Below are 21168 nucleotides of genomic sequence, written 5' to 3' on the forward strand. Positions count from 1 at the left end.
CCTTTTGGTCCGTGACAGATGATGGGCCGTTCCAGGCCCTCACAGGCCGGACCACAAGGTTAATTGCAACATGGTATAAAAATTTGAAAGTTCTAATGGTATTGAAGAGGGGAACATGTCAGCAACGTTGCTGTAGCGCTATCGATTTAAACTTGCTTTTGTCTACTAAGAACCCATGTTCGATGAAGACCACCCACAGTCCCACATACATAAGATAAAATGTCATAAATCTTCATATTTTATTGAAGGCCCAACCCGCCAGGCCCAAGACACAGGGCCCACCCATTAGGTGTTCTGAGTGGGCCAGGCCACAGGTTTCCAGATTCGGCCCAGCCATAAGAGAATACAAGCCCGTGAGCCTTTCCATTCTGGGCTGGCCCACTTTATATCTCTACAGTCTACACAACTCAGCAACGCCATCTTGCGTTACAGCAGATAACTAATTTCTTTTATGAAGAATAGATAACTACATTCAAAATGATACTTTAGACTTCATTTTGATGAGTCTGCTTTTTTAGTGGCTTGTGGTGGATCCTTGGGAATAGTAAATCATTTAGTTGTCTCTCTGCACTATACTCCGATGTTGCCTGCAAGCAAGTCATTACGATAAAAGAAAATTATTGGCAACGAAAATTAAAAATTCTCTATTTATACCATAAGCATGAGTATCGTATGAGCTGGACTTGAGAAAGCCAATCACAACGCAAACCTCTAACATTGCCGTCAATCAAACAACAATACATGCACATTCCCTAGCATGATGATTTATAATGTACGGTGCGTGACAAATGCAAGCACAAAACAGGAACAAGCATATCCATTTTAATGGGATTAACTAGAAATTTAGGGTTTAGGCAAATAAATGACATACCCGCATGCTAAATGGAAACCGCAATGTTTGGATCTGTGCTCCTGAGCAGACCCTCAAATCAAAACCAAGGGAATCTACACCAATAAGTGCGGCCTCCTGCAAGAATCACACAGAGGTCAAAAAGTTGAACAGATAGCAGTAAGTATTATAGGATGTTGGACAATTTGGTAATGTCAATTCACACACATAATCTGACTTGATTATCCTTCCTGATAAGTGATTACTGGCCTCCTTCTTTCCTCAAAAATTTATTCAATGGCTTCAAAATAGTATTCTGAGGAAAAGGTGGAGGATAATATGAATGGGGATTATAAATTCAACAGCACCATCGAGCATTCAAGAAAAAATATGGATAGGAGTATAGGACCTCAAGTAATCTACTGTCAGACAGCCAAATTACCCTTACAATAAAAAAAAAAAAAAAAAGGACCAATGATTAAGGTAACAAAAACTGACAGCTCAGAAAACTAAATTGCAGGATTTTCTTCAGATTTCAGAAATTTAATTAAAAGTTCTTGGGTAATACCTCCACCTGGATGCCTTTACATCTCCAACAGAGAGATTTGAAGGCTTGCGTAATCTTTTCTCCTCCAGCTTTCAGGCGAGAGAGAATTTTGGCTGCAGAGTGTGCAATAGCATCAGGTTGAGCTTTCCTGAAGTCTTCCACTTCAACAATCTATAGAAATGAAAACAAACAGTAATTCTCTGCAATTTATAAACGCACTCTGACAAAGTATAGGCCAAAAAACGTGAGAAATTGAAACATTATAAAGCATCCAAATTGTTTGAAAACTAAAGCCATTACTTATGATTAAAATTAAGGTGTAAAAGTCCCCAGCATGTGAATTATTTGAAAGTGTAAATGGTGCCATCAAACCGAATAATGTTCAAAGACAATAAATAACATATGAACCTGATGTCCATGTACTGAAATCAGCTGAATTTTAATCATCTCCAGCTTGTAAAATGAAATTCCATTTTGAGGAATTTCATCCTTCATTGATTCCTTTGACCAGAATGAACCATCTTTGAGTGGCTGTGATTCTTGTTTCTCACCATTAATCGCACCAACATCATCTAGTTTCTCATCGACACCAACCTGATTTATGTCGGGATTGCAGAAGTGACTGCCAGACATATGCTTCTGGATGTCAGAGTGTTCTTCAATTAAGGCAGGTCTTATAATGCCTTGGATAGCCAGACCAGCAGGGGGCTGCTCCATCCAATCTATTGGCTCATCTAAAGCAACCTATGCAGCAGAAGAATAAAGACGGTTAGCCATATTCTCCTTCACTGAAAATCGACAAGTCTGCTTTGGTTTCTGGTTAGACGAATTTCAGACATCCGGTGACCAATGGAAAGAACCGTAAAAGAGAAACTAGTTGCTTTCTCACAGATCCAATAAAAAAGAACCAAAATGTTACAATTACCTTATTGCCATTAGTGACGGGTTGGGTTACTTGGCTTGAGAGGAACAATATATGTTTTAGTGGGGTGGAGTGGCCCTGGTTTAATTTTGCGGGGTTTTGGTTTAATACCTTGTGTTTCTGGTCTAGAAGTGAGGATCAGGGTGACCGTGATGTTGTGGAGAATTTTATTCGTAGCCTGCAACTCTGAGCTCCGGGGCACTTTCTTGGTGTCAAGGTTTTTGTTAAAATATTATATTTTTCAAACATACATCTAGAGATGCTATAATAGAATCCATGTCGTCTCCATGATAGAAAATTCGAAGCAAATATGCTACATGGGTATGATAGACAATACCTGAGCCAGTGTTTTGGCAAAAGACATTGGATGAGAATAACGCATAGTCTCCAATTTTGCCCAGTCTCCCAGGGTCTCATCAGAATCAGAATCATCTTCATTGTTTTCATCTTGATGAACAGCCACCCAATCCTACCGATATTTGTATAATACAAACCAAAAATTTCAAATTAGCTATAAAATTTAAGTTTATAAAGCTAAAGTAAACAAAAGTTAATAATGAATGCGAAATGCTTGACTTACTTCCATGTTCATCTTTCACATAAGGTAACTCTTGCCAGAATACATTTTCATGAATTTCATCATTGATCAAATCAGTGAACATCACAGTTGCTTTGTTATTTACCTGAACATGACACACTACAGGGAATTTAGCTACATAAATGGTCAGACGAAATGCTTGACCAGCTGCACAGACTCACTGAAAATAATGCATGTATGATAGTTTGGGTATTGTGATTTTGATGCTAGAAGCATATCAAATTAATTCAAAAGGCCTATCTCAAATTTTCTTTTGCCCCCTTTTGTTTTGTGTGCGTATTGGATGGGGGATGAGGGGATGGGAGGAAAGAGGCTGCAATAAGTTTATCTTGTGTGCAGTCATTGTTTTATTATGTTTTCAGTTGGAGGTGAATTCCCAATTTTCCAATGCCTACAGATGGCTGGTGGTAGTTGATGTTAGGCATAAATTAGCCAGGATATAGCTTTGAGTTTCTAGAAGGTAGAGTGAGTTTGGAGGTTATTGATTTGAGCATGTATTAGTGTATTACCCTCTGGTCACTACATGAGCAAAGAGTAAAATTTACAAGCCTTTTTTATTAGAGTGTCAAAATATATTATCGGACATACTAAAAACAAGAAAAAATATTGTCAATCAATCAAGAGGCTGATTGAAGCATGGGTTTAAAGAAGTGATGGTTATTAGAATGAGAAATGTAAGCAAGGTGATGAATAAGTGAAACTCAAGTAAGCTCAAAGAATCAAAGATCCATATCTTTTGCATAACTAACAAAAAAAATAGTGGATCCCCTTGAAAAAAAATGTTAAATAACATGATCCTAAATGCCTACCCTAAGGTAATTTTAAAACTCCAGAAAATGAAGTTAAGAGAAGAAAAAATAAATTTATCAAAAAAAGAAAAAAGAAAAAAAAATAATCAGCATCCTTCGAACTCAAGAGAAAACGTAAAGGGTTGACCTTCATCTTGATGTATGAACCAGTACGGCCATACCCCACTTCAAACCAAGTCACACAATGTACCAGAGAGGATGTCCTCAACGTTTAACCAAACATTTCCTTGGAAACTTTGAGGACACTTTGATACTTCAGACCCATTTTCAGGTTCTTTCCACCAACAAAAAATAATGCAGCCACAATTTCAGAATTTTTTAAAGAGTCTCTGCGATTTCTGAAGTTCAAATGGCTTTTGAGTCTCAATTAAGTTGTCTCCTACAAGGAAGTCTAGTCCTATTAGAGATAGGAAAGAAGATCTATCATTGGACCAATCTCGGAAATGCATGCGCTAGAATGGGACCTATCATTCATCATAGTTGCAAGACCCTTAGTGGGGAAAAGGAAGAGATTGGGGACAGCAAAGAGGGCAGTCACAAAGCGTGGTGGCTATAACATGTCTCTATGTCAATTTGTATGTATCAAAGAGACAACTGCACTAGCAGTCTTTCCTAGTTGAAATCACTTCTAATTAGAGGCAAATAAATGCAATATAATACCTCAATGATGGTCCTAGTTGTCTCGGCAGCTGTGAGTCTAGCATCTCCGCTATTTTCTGATGTAGACTCAGCAATGTCTTCAAATGGATGATACCGCTGCCTCCTATTCTGCTTTGAAGGATCTGGTGCAGACCCCAAATACTCTGTGGAAGCACGAATGCTCTTTCTTAATAGTTTACTTTTTCTTAAAATCGAACCGCCCATCAGTCTCCGCAATCTACTCCTGTCCATTATATTAAGAATTGAAGCCATTGATTTTGAAATGATGGCACCTAGAACAGTTTATACGATACATAAGGAAGCATGAAAGGTTCAAATTCGCAATTCTCTCAACTCTTTTCATTTCAATATATTAGTGGTGTAATCTTGCTTAGCATCCGATCCAGTGGAATTTTATATCGAATCATGCAAAGTTTTTATCAAATTCTCAATATACTTTACCTTTCAGATTCAAACTCTTGCATTTTAGAGATGAACTTCTTGTTTTCAACTTCCACTGCAAATAATTAAACTATAACACAAGCAGTTTAAAAAGCTAAAAGTTAAAATCAGTACCATGGCACGTCACAGCTTCCCAAGTGAAGTGAACGAAGAGAAGGGACGGGGACGCCAGTAATCTCGTCGGAGCTCCACATAGAACGACAATCTACCGCTATATTTGAAAGAAACAGAAAAACGTTAATCAGTAGGGAGCGTCGAATGTGTTCACCTGCCGAGAAAATACAACGCGAGAACAATGCACAAATACAGAGAAACCAAACGGGAACTTAAAAAAAAATCAAAATCCGCTGTTCATTAGTTTTGCGGTAAAAAAAAAAATAGTGCTCACACAGAGAGAACGGAAATTACGGGGCACGGCGGCGGAGGAGCAGAAACTCGCACCAGCGGGAAATCGAACGGCCATGGCGGACTCCATCATCAACATCGTCGCCTACCTCTCTCTCTGTTCTCTTTTACAGTAATCTTCAGAGATCTGAGTGATACAGTGACGTCCAATTGTTTTTGTCCCTCAATGAGCAACGAGGATCAGGTCTAGAGCGGCGTTTGTGTGCGACGACCACAAAAGAATAGTGAATACGGTACAGATACTTCCCGTATAACGGTCTCAGACCATTTTTTTGAAAACAAAGAGAAAAAAAAATTTTAAAAAAAAACCATTTATTTCAAAGACACAAAACGCAGCGTTTAGTATCTTCGATTGAACCCATGACCCATCGTATCTCTCCTAGACCCGATAAATTGTTTACAGTTCGCATTTTGTGGCCTGAAAAAAAGGACGTCGCCTCTGGTCTCAAGTATCCATGGGTTTTCTTACAGCAACAGTTCTCAATGGAATGCGAAGGAAACTATAACTCAACATAGCTTTCTAGTACTGTTTCTCTCTATTTGAGGTATGTTTTCTTTGTGTTCTCTTTGGTCGCTGAGGAAATTTAGATGTTCCTATAGAATCTCGTTTCTGTTTCTGTTAATTCTTTCTTCTGATTAGAAGAAATTAGAGAACTTTAGCTGTTCGAATACACGAAGTAACGAGCTGTAAATTTGCTGGGAATCTTGAGATAATCTTCTTATGCTTTCGCAGGATGCTTTGTTTGAGACATCCTCTGCCATTCCTTGCTCATAGAGTTGAATCAATTAGAATTCCCAGTAGCACGCACAGTGTTGTGGTAAGCTCTTCTATTGAAAATTACTTCCCTCGCACACATATTTATGGGGTTTCATTTCTTCTCTGATTTTGGGCTTTTTAGCTAACAAATTTTTCAGTAATTTTTCAGGTATGCGCCGCAAAGGGCCCCCGACCAAGATACCCTAGGGTTTGGAAAACAAATAAGAGGATTGGGACAATCTCCAAGTCAGCAAAGCTTGTTCATTGCGTAATGCTCTGGCATTGGTCTCATTGCCATCATCCCTCTCTATTTTCATTATTTTTTAATTCCTTATCCTCCCTATCCTCTCTTTCACCTTATTCTTGTATTTGTTTCATTTCTTGGGTCATGGCTTCTTTTCACTTTTATGGCCGTAGATGATTACTTGATTAGCGAAGCTAAACTACCTTAGATTTTCCCTGTTGGCAAATTGCAGCACTTGTTCCAATAATCTTACTTCACTGATCCGTGTTGAGAATAATCAACGGGATAGACTAAATAGTGTTCGTTTGCATTCTTCATATAGTAATCTATTTCTCTGGTGTGTGTGTAGGTAAGAGGGTTGTCAAATGTCAAGGAGGAAGTTTATGGGGCTCTTGATTCCTTTGTTGCTTGGGACTTGGAGTTCCCTTTAATTGTGGTTAAGAAAGCATTGAGGACTCTTGAGAATGAGGAAGAATGGAAAAGGATCATTCAGGTAACCGAGGACTCATCTGTGTGACAATCTGCATAATATATGTTACTAAAGTGGTTGTTACTAATGAGATGTAGCCATGTAGGTGACGAAGTGGATGTTAAGCAAGGGTCAAGGGAAAACGATGGGTACCTATTACACTTTACTAAATGCTTTAGCAGAGGATGGAAGACTCGATGAAGCAGAAGAGCTCTGGAAAAAACTCTTCTCCGAGAAATTGGAAAGCACACCTCGTAACTTCTTCGATAAAATGGTTTCTATTTACTTCAAGAGGGACATGCATGAGAAATTATTTGAGGTATGTGGGCGCCTTCTATTTCATGTATACTTTGTGGTCTATTTCATGTCGCGTCAACCTAACAGCAGTTCATATCTCGGAGTTGTTCACTTTATTATTCTCTTGTAGGTATTTGCTGACATGGAAGAGCTTGGCATACAACCAAGTGCTCCAATTGTTTCAATGGTCGGTAAGGTGTTCCTGAAACTAGACATGTTGGACAAATATGACAAATTAAAGAAGAAATACCCATCACCGAAATGGGAATATCGATATTTCAAAGGAAAGCGTGTGAGAATTCGAGCAAAACATCAATATGAATTTGATGTGACCGACATGGAATCTAACCAGGTTTCAAATGTAAAATCTGAAGATGGTGAAGCAAGTTCAAATGAATTATGGGGCCCCGACGATACTGAAAGTGATCAAGTGGACGCTAACCTGGTTTCAAATCAGTTGTCCATCGAAGCTGAAACAAGTTCAGATGAACTCCATGTGGATGACAGAGGACTAAGCCAAGATGGAGAATCTATCCTTGTTTGTAATGAATCATTCGAGGGAGCTGAAAGTGGTTCAGATGAAGTCAGCGTTGAAGCCATCACATCCTCTCAATCAGTCTGACGCTATTTCAGCATTCATTTGGGATTGCTGTTTGGCGAGAACATTATTTAGCATGGATGAAAATGGAGTTCCATACTCCTCTTTGGATGTCTGATCAAAGCTGAATCTGATGGCAGGCAGGGACTACTTAGTAACACCTGTAATCATACATTCAGGTTTATGGCCATCAAATATATGCCGTCTTATCCTTCACAGCTGGAACCAACCGTGCAGTCCTATTGCCTAAAGCAGAAGAGTGCAATCTTGGACTATTTTGTGCCTTTTTGAGCGTAATGTGCATGTCGTGGAGTAGCGAAAGCAAAGAGTTGCTTCTTGTCTTTGCTATGTTAAAATTATGAATCACATCATCTCAAATTAGAGTCGAACTGTGCATTTGATTTGAGACCCGGAAAACCCCAAGAAAATATTCTTGACCTTAGCAACCAAAGATCGAAGATATAACTAACTGAACCATTGTTCCGTAGTTTTACCTACATGATTATGTTGGACCTATGTGGCAGAATTGTAGATTGTAAGTTAAACTACATTTTTTGGGAAACCAGGTCTAATGTACAGCGTATTGCTGATAAAATTGCATCCAAATCCAAAACAAAAATCTTATCGCCACCAAATTTTCCCTCAAAATTATCTTAAAAAGTTTAAGAGGCTTGAAAACTGTTTCTGAAAAAAGAAACCACCCATTGAAATGGTTCATTTTCAGTCCGATATTGCAGCACCTTTATGAAATTTTCCCTCGGAAGGATCACATACAAGAAAAACAAGAGTTCTACCAATCCATAGCTTTAGTTGTTCACGTATAGAGTGAAAGGACGAGTGGCTTTTGGCCGCCAAAAACCATTTCTCATCATCTTACCGGTCAGTCGACCCTGTGGATTTATTTTACCTGAGACCAACTCCTCATAACCACATGAAGGGTGATTTGGAGAACAAAACATATAAGCAAAACAGAACATTTGTTATCTAATACCAAGTTGTGAACGGGCAAAGAATGGTTCCAACCCTACAGTATCAAACCGTTTAACTTTGGTAAAATAGAAGGGGATGACTTGATTTTGGTGGTCACTTAGTTCTTGCAACAATATGGAGGAAAAGAGAGTAACTGTAATCTTTTCATTGATATGAAATATACGAGCTTACTCCTCATCTGTATCTGAACCTTCTTCTGAGCTAGATCCTTGATGCACGGATCCATTTGCAGCAGCACCCTTCTTTTTTGGATCCTTTTCATCTTCCTCATCCTCACTATACTCACTCTCATAATCATCGTACTCCTCGTCTTGATTCTCCTCCTCCTCTTCAATCCCGTCCTCCACAACCTCTTCAATTACTGGACCACCACGAGTCCCTGACCTGGTTCGTTTCATAATTTTGACCTTCAAGTTAGTTTTCTTGTCACAACCTATCCAAGAATCGCACAAGAAATAGCAAGTTAAATTATAATTCCCCTCCGCAGGGGCTTGGAACTTGCCCATCACCAGTCTAGAGCCACCCCGAACCTTTTCAATTGCTTCTCTAACTGCATAACTCGTCTCCTTCATGGTTGCACCTGAACCCTCCATTGTCTCCTCAATTGCTTTCGAAGCAGCACTTACAGCTGCAGCTTCGTCCATGAAACTTACCTTCTGAGAAAACCACACATTATTCGAGACAGGGTCTGCAAGCAGAAACCAGAAATTTTCTTCCTTGTGAAATGGGAAGTAAGGAGCATGGGGGAGAGCACCAATCAGGCCATTAGCACGTTTGAGTGTCGCCCAAGCTTGAACAGTGACGATATCACCTTCTTGTATACCCTCCTCACCCTCAGTCTCACATTTAACTTCAACGGTTATAGAAGGCATCATTTCCAATACCATCTCGACATCTCGTACTTCAGCAGAAGAAAATCCAGTGACTTGAGTAAGCAGCTCAGCACGATCTTGTAGGGTCATGTCAACAAGCTCCTGGAATGATCTTACTTTCTGCGATGAAAGAACCAAAAGTTCAGAGATATGGAAGAAGTTTGCTCTCTGTTACATTTCTTATTTAACCAACACGGGAGGAGGTTCACCAAATTGCATAAATCACAAGGAAAGCAAACTCTAACACCTTAATATAACCAAAACCCACTTATTCAATAATTCCAATAACCATGCAATAACATTGGACAACATCCTTATTCCTTCTCTACAACATGATGGATGAACGTATCTTAATCCAGTGCAATAGAAAAGTACACAAAGGAAAGTTGCCAAATTAGGCCTCATTAAATTTTACATATATTTCTTAGCAAATATCTTTTGACCTCTACTGGTAGCAATTAAAGCTAAAGGATACTCTCCTACACAGCAAGAGACAGTTAAAATCCAGCATAACATAATCTAGTGTGAGTTTCTCCACTCACCTTGCGAGCTATCTTCTTGATAACAGCCTCACTAAAATGTGGCAGCTGCAGAAAGGGTGCAATCCCTTCAGAAGATCCTCCACTTGCCTTCCTCGCACTGAGAGGCACAGCCTGCATCAGAGTCCATCAACTAGAGATTATTCACAGTACAGAAGAGGAACAACTTTTGATGCCTTAGAAAAGTTTAAAATACTAAGAACTGTGATTCATATGCAACTGCGAATTGCAGACTAATATATGAGGAGAGAGTCACAATTTTTAAACGAATAGTAAGTCATTGAATATGTAAAAAAACTTTTTATGATGATTTCATTGAAGTAAGACAACGCCCATTCATATATGTTTGTGTATGAGCATAAGCTTGTGGGGTGAGTGTGAGAGAAAGAGTATTTGCAATTTTAACAGTTGAAAAATGTAAATTATAAGCAAAGACACGTCATTGTAGCCAACATATAAAATGTGCCCAATGAGAAAAGGCATTCAAAGATGCCAACTATCCCAAAGTTCAGGAGATGTTAACAGCACCTGGATGACACTTTGAGAAAGCTCGACAACCCCAACTGCTGGCCTCAGCCACCCATGCCCCTGACCAGTGCGTGGTATAACTGCCATCTGTAGATAGACAATAAAGCATTAAAAAAGTAGCTCAAGATTGCAAGTAGAAAAACCCACTGAAAGATTTAAGAAAAGCCTAATGGAAGAAGAGAGTCATATTACATGGAACAGGAGCTTACCAAGCTGCAGTGCCCAGTTATCTAATTTACAAATAGGAAAAGCGTACTCAGATCATTATGAGCTTCCATTAAGGCAGCATCCTTTACTTCGGCTACCCATAGCTCTATATTTTTGTTAGCTATTGATATTATTTTCTTATTTATCTACCACCCAAAAGCCGTTCACTCATTGATAATCACCTTTCTCTTTAGCGCCTCAAGGTGTTTTTCTTTTTCTTTTTTCTTTTAATTTGAAATCCTTTCACATGTAGGTACCTCTCATTATCTCTAAGTACTCTAAAGCATTCATTAGGGAAACTTCCGGCCTTGCTTAGCCTGAGAATAGCTTCCTAAACATTGCTAGTTAGTATATGTTACACTAAAAACCTTCAGAAATTCACTACTTCGGAGATACAAGGAAGAGTACATTAGAGTAGACACAAGATAAATCAATATGCTCCAAAAAATAATATTTACAAGAGGAAAAGGGGGGGAAATCCTTCTTGCATACGCTTAATTGATTTCAAAAAATAGTGGCTGAAACCACACTTCATCCCATCGTCTTATTAAATGCCAAAAGTTTAAAATGATTGGGATTTTCTGGCATTTTCTATGGAAAGATTATCTGAAATATCAACACTTCAATTTATATGTAAAAGTAATTGGAAATCACCTTCATCAACTCTTCAAGAAGACGAGGTGCAAGTTCTAGCACACGTCTAAAATCACCTAGCAAAGCTGGTGACAATGTTGTTGTTTCACGAGTTAATTGAGCCTGGATCAATAGCTCTGTCTGAAAAAAGAATGCCATAAACTTAAGTGTACAAATCTCCACCAAAAATTAGAACAAAATATGCCAATTTCTCAACATTGCCACACCTAAGCGGCCAAACCACCAAAGTACCTTAACTAAGGCTGGATGTTGTTTCCAGAACTTAGCCTGCTCTTGCTTAATATTCTTCAGGTCCAAATTCAACTCGCTCCTGACTGACATGAATAGCTTCTGAAGAGGTTCATTGTCAGTCCTACGAACTGGAATTTCCATGTACTCAGCAGCCTTGATGAAGACTTCCATAACTTTGCTGTAAAATCAAGGTACAATGTCAGAAAATGAAATAATTATCATAGATTTTGCAGTTGACTTCAAGATATCCATCCAGTAATAATTGTAGAGAGAGAGAGAGAGGAAAGATCTGTAGAGAATTTGTACATGCTCCTACTTATTCTTTTCTAATTAACCAGTGAAATGTCACTCGGAAAAATTAATAGGACATATAACTGGAAGAAAAATCAATACCTACTGAGGACCTTGGTGATATATGGGGAGTAACAACCAACAAGGAATCCGTAATTATCATTATGTGCTTAGGATCAAAATAGCAAAGGATGCACAACAACATCACATCTATGGAAAATATTCAATCACGACCTCTACTAAAAACACTAATTGACAATAAATGACTGCCCTAGCTATGTTCATTTCTATGATAGCACTGTGTTCGCTACCCATATGAATAGCAACATCAATGTTATGCCATGTGTCACTCAACAATAATCCAATCCTCCACAATTTCTAAAAGAAAATGTAAGGGATGTGACAAATGAAAGGGGGGGGGGGGCAAAAACCTAACAGAAAATCCTAAAGGCAACTAAGGTCATGAACGTTGATGTGATGGAGAAAAACTAAAAACCTAGCGCTTCCAAGGTAAATGGTGTTTTTCTAGTCATGAGATGCCTTTGCCATCAGAAAGGATTTGAAAAATATGCTTATAGTGATGACTTCTTGTTTTACACAGAACTTTCTACGATAAAACTGCCCTTCAAGCTCGCTCTTCTACCAGTGCCATAGCCTTTGCACTTGGCTATTCTCTCGATTCAGCTCCCTCTGCCTACACTGGGAAAACGGCTGCCAAAGTGAGGGCTTCAGTCCCTATCTCCATTGGTGGAATGAGAGGAATCAGAAGATCACTGCTTGCCTAACTATCAAGCATAAAAACATAAGGCTCTCCAAACAGGAAACCCTTATGTTCCACTATCTTTGTGTTGTCGACCAACAAGCTACAAACCATCAATGCTGAAGTCCAGAAAACAACCAAGTCCCTTTACTCTGTGATAATCTGATTACATTCAATTTGCAGAGACAAGTGTTGGCATAAAACACCACTTTTTTTTATTCTTTAACTGGTCAGCACCTCCTTCGGAGATGTCTTCTGAGTTTCAACTGACTAAAAAATTCAATCTGCAGAGTCAGGTATCTTCATGCAAATTCATAAGTGCAATGTTAAGACAAAACCTTTATAAGATCAAACGTCATTTGCCACGAGATGCACAAGGAGCATAGCCCGATTGTACACGAAAAATGTGAAAATCTAATGGCAAAGTTAACTGAAGGTATTTCAGTCACAAGACAGACATAGTGGATGTGTACATGGTTTAATTAACATATTACTTGAGGTCACACTGGGAAAACAAAAAGACATGAGTACCTTGGGGCCAAAGAAGGTTTCATGAAGTAATAGTACGCAGACAGCGTTTGATGCATGACATTGTTTCCAGTATACTTAGATGACCTTGAAAGATATATCACAGCTATCACCAATGGCAAGAGAATACAAACACCAACAATCCAAAGTAAAAGGATTCCACCAGATGCCCCATCAATGTCAAGCAGAAACTGGGGAAGAGCTACGCCCATTTGAAACCCCTGAATTAATAAAATATAACATGTAAGATCAAATGATGACCATAACTAATGGCTCACTAAACTTCTGGAGATACATTAAAAACAAAATGCTAATCACTCTTAGTACCTGTCTGCCATCAGGATGGCCATATTTTTCAAAATTCTCACGGGATACTGGATCTGTCAAAGCCTGGTAAGCCTTGGAAATGTAATCCACGAAATAATTGTGAGCCTCTGAAAAGAAAGTATAGCATAGAGAAGAAAAACATTAGCTAACACAGGTCACTTGAAAGTCAAGAAAAAGAAACAGTGAAACCGATAAATTTTAAGAATTACAACCTGGATCGGGATTTTTATCGGGATGGTACTGAATGGAAAGTCGCCTATATGCCTTCTTTATTTCAGAATCAGAAGCTCCAGATTCCAATCCAAGTATGCTAAATGGCTCAAAAACTTGGATCTAGGCAAAATGAGACAAACAAACTCAATTCTCAAGCATTAAAGAAACCTTGGCACAAATAGAAACAAAGCAAAAGCTCGTGATTCACTCATTAGCAAAATGGTAACTTACGATAAAACTCAAACAATCGCGTAACCCTTTTTTCATTAAAACAATAATTTGCACAAAAAAAAGCTTACCTCACGGCTCATGTTTTTTATGTAGTATACCAAGAATATCATGATGATCCAAAGTAGTATTAGTGTCAAGTTACTACATGTCGAGAAGTTCGAGATCTGCAAACAGATACCAACAACAGAAGTACATAAAATAACCATCACCTTAATATACCTTGGTATGGCAATTGAGAAGCTCACCCGTTTGAATATGGATTTCCGATACTTCCCTGAACGAGAGCAATCAAGACACTGACAGTGAATGCTCTTTGCTTTCTTCGACGCAGCATGACATAACTTCATTATTGTGAATGGCACTAAAGGCAGTGCCATTATTGTCAAAATGAAAATAGGGAACAATGCACTTGTCTCCTCTGAAGCAGCCATCGTAATCCCCTACCTATAACAAGTTTAAACGAGCAAATTATTCTGCACAGAAAAATTTGCCCAATTAGAACACTCAGTCTTCTTGAAAGGAATGACAAAAAATAATAATAATAATATAACCACCCCATCAATTCCAACAACAATTGCAAAATACAAAACAAAAATTCTCTGATAGTTTATGTGCATATGACTTATCACCAAACTAACTATGAAACCACCCCATCAATTCCAACTACAATTACAAAATACAAAACCAAAATTCTCTGACAGTTTATGTACATATGACTTATCACCAAAGTAACTGTGAATATCATCAAGAAAAACCAGCCCAATCCCGATAGTATTTAGATTCGATATCCCAGATAATATGTCGAAACAAAACAAGTCCAGTAGTCCACCTACTACTTATATGATAATTTCAACACTTGAATTTCCCCAACTCCCCTTGAATGTCCCCTAAAATCATACCCATATCACCTGGATATTTAATCAAATAAATAACAGAGTATTGACCACGTTGGAGCATAATTGAACACCAGTGGAGTTGAATGAAATAAAAGAACGCTCGAATATCAAAAAAATTAAATAACATTAAAATTTAAAAACCAGCCTAGTCCAATCAGATCATGCTTCTCACATTTTTATCCCGAGAAAAAAAAATTGAAAAGCTGAAAAATCATCGTCATAAAAGCCCAGTTTGAACAAAAAATTTCTTCTCAAACTTCAAATCATCAAAGAAAGAACTATAAAAAAAATCGTCAACTGAAGCAAAACCTATCAATACCACAAAGCCTCCACAGCTAAAACTCACAACAAAGTTATTTCAATTCAAAAATCCAAATCCATACGCCTCAATTTACATGGAAATCCAGCTCATACACATGGTTCATGACCAACAACAAAACCCCCAAAGAAAAATTAAACAAGTAAAACTGTAAAAGTCTAAATCTACGGAGAAAAATCAAAACTAAAATATTACCAGTACAACGTCACAAATCGATAAATCCAAAATCCTTTCCGGCACGGCGTACTCCCAGTGGCGCCAATATAAATAGAGAGGTGCGTATTGCAAAAGAGAGTCGGCCACCTTGGGTTTGTTTCCCCCTTCCAGATCCGGGGAAGATTGTAACACTAAGTTAATTTCATTTCATTTTACAATTTTATCCTTCCAAAACGTTCATCGTAGGGTTATAATGGTCAGTTTATGTCGTCTCCTAATTTCATAGATTTTTAAACATCAATGAATTTTGTCAGATAAAGGAATAAATTGAACACAAACATTTTTCTTTTTGGCTAAAAGTCCTATACACCCCCATGGTTTAGGCCCTTTCGAAATATACTCCTACCGATTCAAATCGTTGGAATGACACCCATAAACTCTATTTAAACATCAGGTCCCTCCATTCATTTACCATTATTTGGCCAACAGTGGAACATAAAACGACATTGTTTTAGGTGAAGAAAAAGTGCAGGCTTAAGGATTGACTGAGAAATAAAAATCAGATATTTATTGTCAAGATTCCAGTTTGGCCCTTTTAATGACCTTTCCAGAGCTAGTTGGTTCTTCCTGAAATGCGTTGGGGCGGAATAGTTGATTGGACATCTAGGGCGAGGCAAACTCTGAATACTATATATGACCTTAAAATAACAAGGGTCAAGGTCGACTAGTAAGACGATGGGGGATAAGCTTTATTGTCAAGAGTGAAACATTCAAATCACTAGCTAAGACCCCCAAATGACCACTCAGTGATTAAAAGAAGTAGGGGTGCAGAGATAGTCATGAGGTTTCCAGGAACAATCCTCAAATGGGCATGAACAATTTATTTTGTAGAATTTCGTTAGGTTTTTTTATGGAATGTTGAGCCAATGGACAAGGACCGGCTTGTCAGTGATGGTGCTCAAAGGGCTTATCTATGGTCAGTTTCATGGAGTGAACAGTCACCAAACATACCTAACCCCAACATCCAAACTAACAGACTAACAATAAGGCTAGAGCCTGTTTGCCACCACTGTAGCCTCTTTCCAACGCATGCCACATTGTTGTTCGGCTCTGATGATCTTGGTGTGTGGCCAAATTCTCAAACCTCAACATAGTCGATTAAGGCTCTTGATAAGTCTAATCCATGACAATTGATCCATGACAATTGACAGTGAGAGAATTTGAGTTTGAGAAGGATAATCTTGTCTTTTTTGTAAGGAATGTTCAAAGATTGTTGATCATATTTATTTAGGAAATGATGATGTTGCAAAGGACATGCGGGAGGATTTGATCGAGCTCTATTAAGAATCTTGGGGAGGGAATTAGGTTTTAGGTCGCAATGGTTATTGCAATTTGGGGAGGATTAAGGGAGGGAATTAGGTATTATATCCGATAGGGTGTCATTTTATTTGTTTTTTTACTAATTTTCTTGATTTGTTTTAAGCCCAAAATAGTGTCGTTTTATCCACCGGTGGCTAAATAACGGTTAATGGCTGGAGGAACCCGCAGTGATGCTTAAACATAATTTAGGATTGTTATTATTTGAACGATTTGAATAGAAGGGGATCTATTTAAAAATGACATAAATGATAGGGGTGCATATGAGTTTTAGCCAAAAAAAATTATCCAATGAAGGCGTGGCCAGGACCCAGGAGAAATCATTGTAAAGGAAAGAAAAAGAAAAAGAAGGGGTAAGTAACTAAATCCTAATTAAAAAAAAAATTGAAACAACCGAAGTCGCGGGCTATGGCTTCCCCACCGAAGCGACCGCAGCACCACCATAACAGCCACTTCCAATTCGTTCACTCAACCGCCACGGCCTTCCTATCTCCTCCTAAAACGACACAGTCTCCGCCTTTCAAAGTCTGCGTTCCACTGTTCCGCAATTTGTCCTTCGAGTCCAGTCAACCCGACTCGCCATCCTCTTCGAATCCTGCTTCCGTCAAGGGCGTCTCCTCCGGGGACTCTGGATCGGGGTTCCCGTCCATGGTCAGGATTGCAGGGCTCAACGCGAATGGAAAGGGCGTGGACCGGCCTTTGTGGGTCAGACCTTCAGCATGTGTGATCTTTCGGGGACTGGTCTCATGGCGGTCTCTACCCATTTCGATATTCCCTTCATTTCTAAGACGTTATTGCTTCATTCTATCTTCTCTCGTTTGACATATACTTCTTCTGCACGCATACACAAGCTTGTATTGGTACTGCTGCAAGTTTGCAACATGAAAATTTTCAGGGGATTGTTGTATTCAAATTTTAGATGATTATACTTAGCTGGTAGCCATTAACAAAGATTGTTAAATGCCACAGTACTTGTGGTAAACTCTGTGCTTTGGGTTATTAAAACCATGTCTGATGTCTCGAAGCCATGCATTACCTGTGTTCATTCTATGTTTGTTATTGGTCAGTTGACATAATACTTTAAACTAGTTTGGTGCTTGATAATTTTTTTCAACAAAAGGCCATTATGAACAATTTTTCTTCTACCTTTCTTTTCCCTTTGTTTCGTTTGTTTTTCTTTTAAATGTTTGAAATACTTAGGAGTAGGTCAATTTCGTCTGTAGGATACCCTCATACCCGAGTGGCTTAAGAAGACGTTTGCAACAGTTACCAAGAGCGAGAGGAATGTCCCTGTGTTCCGTTTCTTCATGGATTTAGGCGATGCAGGTATTATGTGATAATAGAATTAAGTTTCCTTCATTTTATGTCATTTCTGAAATACCTGTTTTTACTGTAGAGCTTGAACAGTGCTACCTTGGCTCAAATTTTTTTTTAGATAGGGTAAGGTTCAATGCCAATATTTCTCCAACATCTGTCTCTCTATGGATGGTGTTGCAAATCTTTTTGGTTCCAAGAGATGTCATTTTTTATTACCATTTGTAGTATCTATAGGTACATTTGTCATCATATGTTTGGAAATCATTTTTTTGTTATTAAGAGGCATTCTTACGGCTATATGGGGATAAATGTCGAGAAAAAACAAGAGTTATTTTCAATTATCAAAGTAACAATGCTTCTTTTTTTTCAGTGTTAAAATTTTATTGAGGCACCAAGATGGTGCAAAAAAGAACTACAAGTGATAGCCATGTATAGATACATCATACATATCATTGAATATTTGAATCCATTCATACTGATTAGACTAGCTACCAGCCTACCACATGGAAAATTATGTTATCGGTTCAATTTGGCTTGCACTGAGATAATATTTATCTACCTTTTCTTTTGGTAGCTGAAATTTGTCTATAGGGAAATTGCACCCTGGATGTTTCAAATATGATTTATCAGACAAATTTATGTTCTTTACAGTGCATGATGCAGGAAAAACCTCACTTATTTCAATTTGTTCCAAATGGGAGACTGGGAACATACAATAATCGGGTTTTGTAATACGTTACCTTCCATTTCCATGTTATCATTTTCTTTTCTGATGATTTGCTGCTCTCTCAGATAAAGGCGGCCAACAAAATTCTTCAGACAAACCCACAAAATGATGGAAACAAAAGGGTTGATGGTGTTCCTGTCTTTAGTGCTCAAAACCTATATATTTCTACTACAGATGGGATTAAGTGGTGTGTTTCCTCCCATGCTTCACCACTAAAATCATATTTCCTTATCCACTTGAAGAATAGGCAATTTTGCTTTCTAATTAAAGTTTTTGTAATTTGTTTTCTAATTAGCTGAAACCTATTTTAATGTAATTCGTGATATCAAATGTATTAGCCATCCCCCTGTTGGAAAGTTACATACTTACATGCCAACTGCTGGGATCTTTTTTTATCTTGGCCATTTGTTTCTTAACAATCGATACATTAGAATTGCTACCAAGGATACCCCTTCTTTTCTTAATCGCCCTTTTTGCTTTGTTGCATCGATGTTGGTGGCTGCGTATCATGCAACTGATTTCTGGAAGTGTCTCTGTTTCTTCCATCAGGTATACTTCATATTTTTTTGATAAAGACATGCTAGATAACATTCTTGAAGACTCCGTGGACCAGCATTTCAATGTTTTGATTCACACTCAGCAAATGCAACGGCGATGAGATGTTATAGATGACAACATGGCAGCTGATGTCCTGGAAGAAATTGGAGATAGCCTATTGGAGCCCCCAGAGGTGCAAAACCTTGTAATGTAGTATTTCTTTCTGCCGTGATTTTTAAACTAGAAAGCCAGTGAAAATTGATTAGGAAGTTAGGAATTCTAATTAGCTACTTAAGACTTCTATGTGATTGATGATGTTATGAGCAGCTATGAAAGTGTATTTGTTTCTGTTTTTGAAGGATTTGAGACTGAATTGTTTATTGTTAGATCCTCTGAGATGGTGTGAATTTTGTATGCTATATTGAACACTTGCCAGAGCAGAAAACCATTTATGTTTGAGCAAACAAAAATTTAAAGAAACTGTGCCAGAATGCACCCTAATTCTTATGTGTGCTTACCCAGTAAATCTAGATCATTTACCTTGTTGACGGATTAGTTATTTTCCTGACAGATTCAAGAAGTAATGGATGAGATGGGACATTCTGGAATACCTTTGAGTATTATATCTAAGGCTGCTGAAATCCAGCTTCTTTGTGCGGTTGACAAGGTACTCTTGGGTAATAGATGGTTGTGAAATGCCACTGGCATTCAACCAAAATTTCCATACATGGTTGACTCCTTTGAGAAAAGGTATATCCTATACCATTTTAAGTGCCATGTACAATGTTAAATGTGAATAATCTTTTAGGCGATTCCTAAATACTTGGAAAATGATAGTTCAGAGCTTCTGAGTCAACAAGCAGGCCTGCCAACTCTGAAAATGAAGTTTGGATCATATTAACTGCTCGTTTGCTGCATTGCAGAAGTGCATTTTCTATTCAAAGAGCCTCTGAATCAACAAGCTGTCGCGCCAATTCTGAAAGAGTAGATGGTAGCTCGGAGCTTGCATTAGAAGATAATGTTGGAGTTGATCTCCAAAAGGGTTCAGATTTCCGATTCCCTTTTGGAGACTGGGTTAGACACCCATGGTTGAAGCAACAATTTAAACCTCAAAAGGGATCTGATACAAGGTGAACGCTATTGGCTATTGGCTATGGGCAGTATATCTGATACTGTGAATTGTGATGTATGTTTTCTGAAGGTTTTCACAATTTTTTACTTTCAACTCTCATACAGAGGCGAGGGGCCTATCAAGAGGATCCATAAACCATAATGAACACTCTAGTCCTTTTCTCCCAAAGACCACAATGGTTGGCATCTCGACTGGAGAAGTAGGACAAATGAGCAAAGCTAGTTTGAAGAAAATGATGGAAGATCTGACAAGAGAATTGGAACAAACTGAACAGGGAAGCTCATCTGACGATAGTAGCAGTAAGGAGTACAAATTCGAAGATAGGAATCCCTTATTTGTAGCAAATGTGGGTGACTACTATTCTTGCATGGACTGCATGGCAAAGGCAGGATTGGCTCGATGGGTTGGCCAAGGGAACGACTAAGTTGTCGCACTACCCAATTCCTTTGATGAGTTGAAAAATCTTTCTTAAATCAAACATAAAGGACAGATAAACCAGGAATGCATTCTACCAAAAGAAGGTATCCTTGAGGTGTCAGGTCTGAGACACTGACGCATGGTGCTCCGACTTGGATTAGTCGGATTCAAACATTGATCTGCTTGAGCTGGTGTTTTCTCCACGCCTCGTAATTTTTTTAGATATTAGCTTTCATACAACAAACAGTTTATTTCTCGATGCTCTTGTAGGCCTAATCTGAATTTTCTCTGGCATGTATTTAAACATTTTCATGACGTTACATGTAGTAAGATGATGAGTTTT

The 21168-nt window shown here is 38.3% G+C and overlaps 3 protein-coding genes and 1 pseudogene across 3 annotated transcripts; 2 read left to right on the top strand and 2 right to left on the bottom strand.

Annotated features, from left to right (window-relative positions):
- Nucleotides 1–116: 116 nt before the first annotated feature.
- On the bottom strand, nt 117–5472 carry LOC119983501 (uncharacterized protein At3g49140-like). The gene is made up of 9 exons (XM_038827165.1): nt 5215–5472; nt 4921–5017; nt 4366–4588; nt 2844–2981; nt 2636–2767; nt 1785–2120; nt 1398–1547; nt 872–967; nt 117–587 (listed from the first exon to the last, which is right to left on the bottom strand). Exons 1-9 carry the CDS (start codon nt 5288–5290, stop codon nt 486–488), a joined length of 1350 nt encoding a protein of 449 aa, XP_038683093.1. The 5' UTR covers nt 5291–5472; the 3' UTR covers nt 117–485.
- A 141-nt stretch (nt 5473–5613) lies between these two features.
- LOC119983361 (pentatricopeptide repeat-containing protein At4g21190) lies at nt 5614–8017 on the top strand. The gene is made up of 6 exons (XM_038827044.1): nt 5614–5756; nt 5945–6029; nt 6138–6236; nt 6562–6705; nt 6788–7000; nt 7109–8017. Exons 2-6 carry the CDS (start codon nt 5946–5948, stop codon nt 7598–7600), a joined length of 1032 nt encoding a protein of 343 aa, XP_038682972.1. The 5' UTR covers nt 5614–5756; nt 5945; the 3' UTR covers nt 7601–8017.
- A 519-nt stretch (nt 8018–8536) lies between these two features.
- Nucleotides 8537–15513, bottom strand: LOC119983360 (dnaJ protein ERDJ2A-like). The gene is made up of 11 exons (XM_038827043.1): nt 15358–15513; nt 14193–14420; nt 14016–14111; nt 13716–13836; nt 13504–13610; nt 13180–13397; nt 11598–11775; nt 11367–11486; nt 10506–10592; nt 9981–10091; nt 8537–9558 (listed from the first exon to the last, which is right to left on the bottom strand). Exons 2-11 carry the CDS (start codon nt 14376–14378, stop codon nt 8734–8736), a joined length of 2049 nt encoding a protein of 682 aa, XP_038682971.1. The 5' UTR covers nt 14379–14420; nt 15358–15513; the 3' UTR covers nt 8537–8733.
- Nucleotides 15514–17057: 1544 nt separating this feature from the next.
- On the top strand, nt 17058–21168 carry LOC119983929 (annotated as a pseudogene).

The sequence above is a fragment of the Tripterygium wilfordii genome, chromosome 18 (genome assembly GCF_013401445.1).
Source record: "Tripterygium wilfordii isolate XIE 37 chromosome 18, ASM1340144v1, whole genome shotgun sequence".
NCBI lineage: Eukaryota > Viridiplantae > Streptophyta > Magnoliopsida > Celastrales > Celastraceae > Tripterygium > Tripterygium wilfordii.

Excerpts from the sequence above, each read along its gene's own strand:
- LOC119983501 (XM_038827165.1), bottom strand. The coding sequence starts at position 5,290 with ATGTTGATGATGGAGTCCGCCATGGCCGTTCGATTTCCCGCTGGTGCG. Across the intron at positions 5,018-5,214 it reads CTCCTCCGCCGCCGTGCCCC|CGGTAGATTGTCGTTCTATG; the intron begins GTAATTTCCGTT and ends TTTCAAATATAG. Across the intron at positions 4,589-4,920 it reads GGAAGCTGTGACGTGCCATG|GAGTAGATTGCGGAGACTGA; the intron begins GTACTGATTTTA and ends TATAATGGACAG.
- LOC119983361 (XM_038827044.1), top strand. The coding sequence starts at position 5,946 with ATGCTTTGTTTGAGACATCCTCTGCCATTCCTTGCTCATAGAGTTGAA. Across the intron at positions 6,706-6,787 it reads AATGGAAAAGGATCATTCAG|GTGACGAAGTGGATGTTAAG; the intron begins GTAACCGAGGAC and ends GTAGCCATGTAG. Across the intron at positions 7,001-7,108 it reads TGCATGAGAAATTATTTGAG|GTATTTGCTGACATGGAAGA; the intron begins GTATGTGGGCGC and ends ATTCTCTTGTAG.
- LOC119983360 (XM_038827043.1), bottom strand. The coding sequence starts at position 14,378 with ATGGCTGCTTCAGAGGAGACAAGTGCATTGTTCCCTATTTTCATTTTG. Across the intron at positions 13,611-13,715 it reads CGATAAAAATCCCGATCCAG|AGGCTCACAATTATTTCGTG; the intron begins GTTGTAATTCTT and ends CTTTCTTTTCAG. Across the intron at positions 11,776-13,179 it reads AAACCTTCTTTGGCCCCAAG|CAAAGTTATGGAAGTCTTCA; the intron begins GTACTCATGTCT and ends TTGATTTTACAG.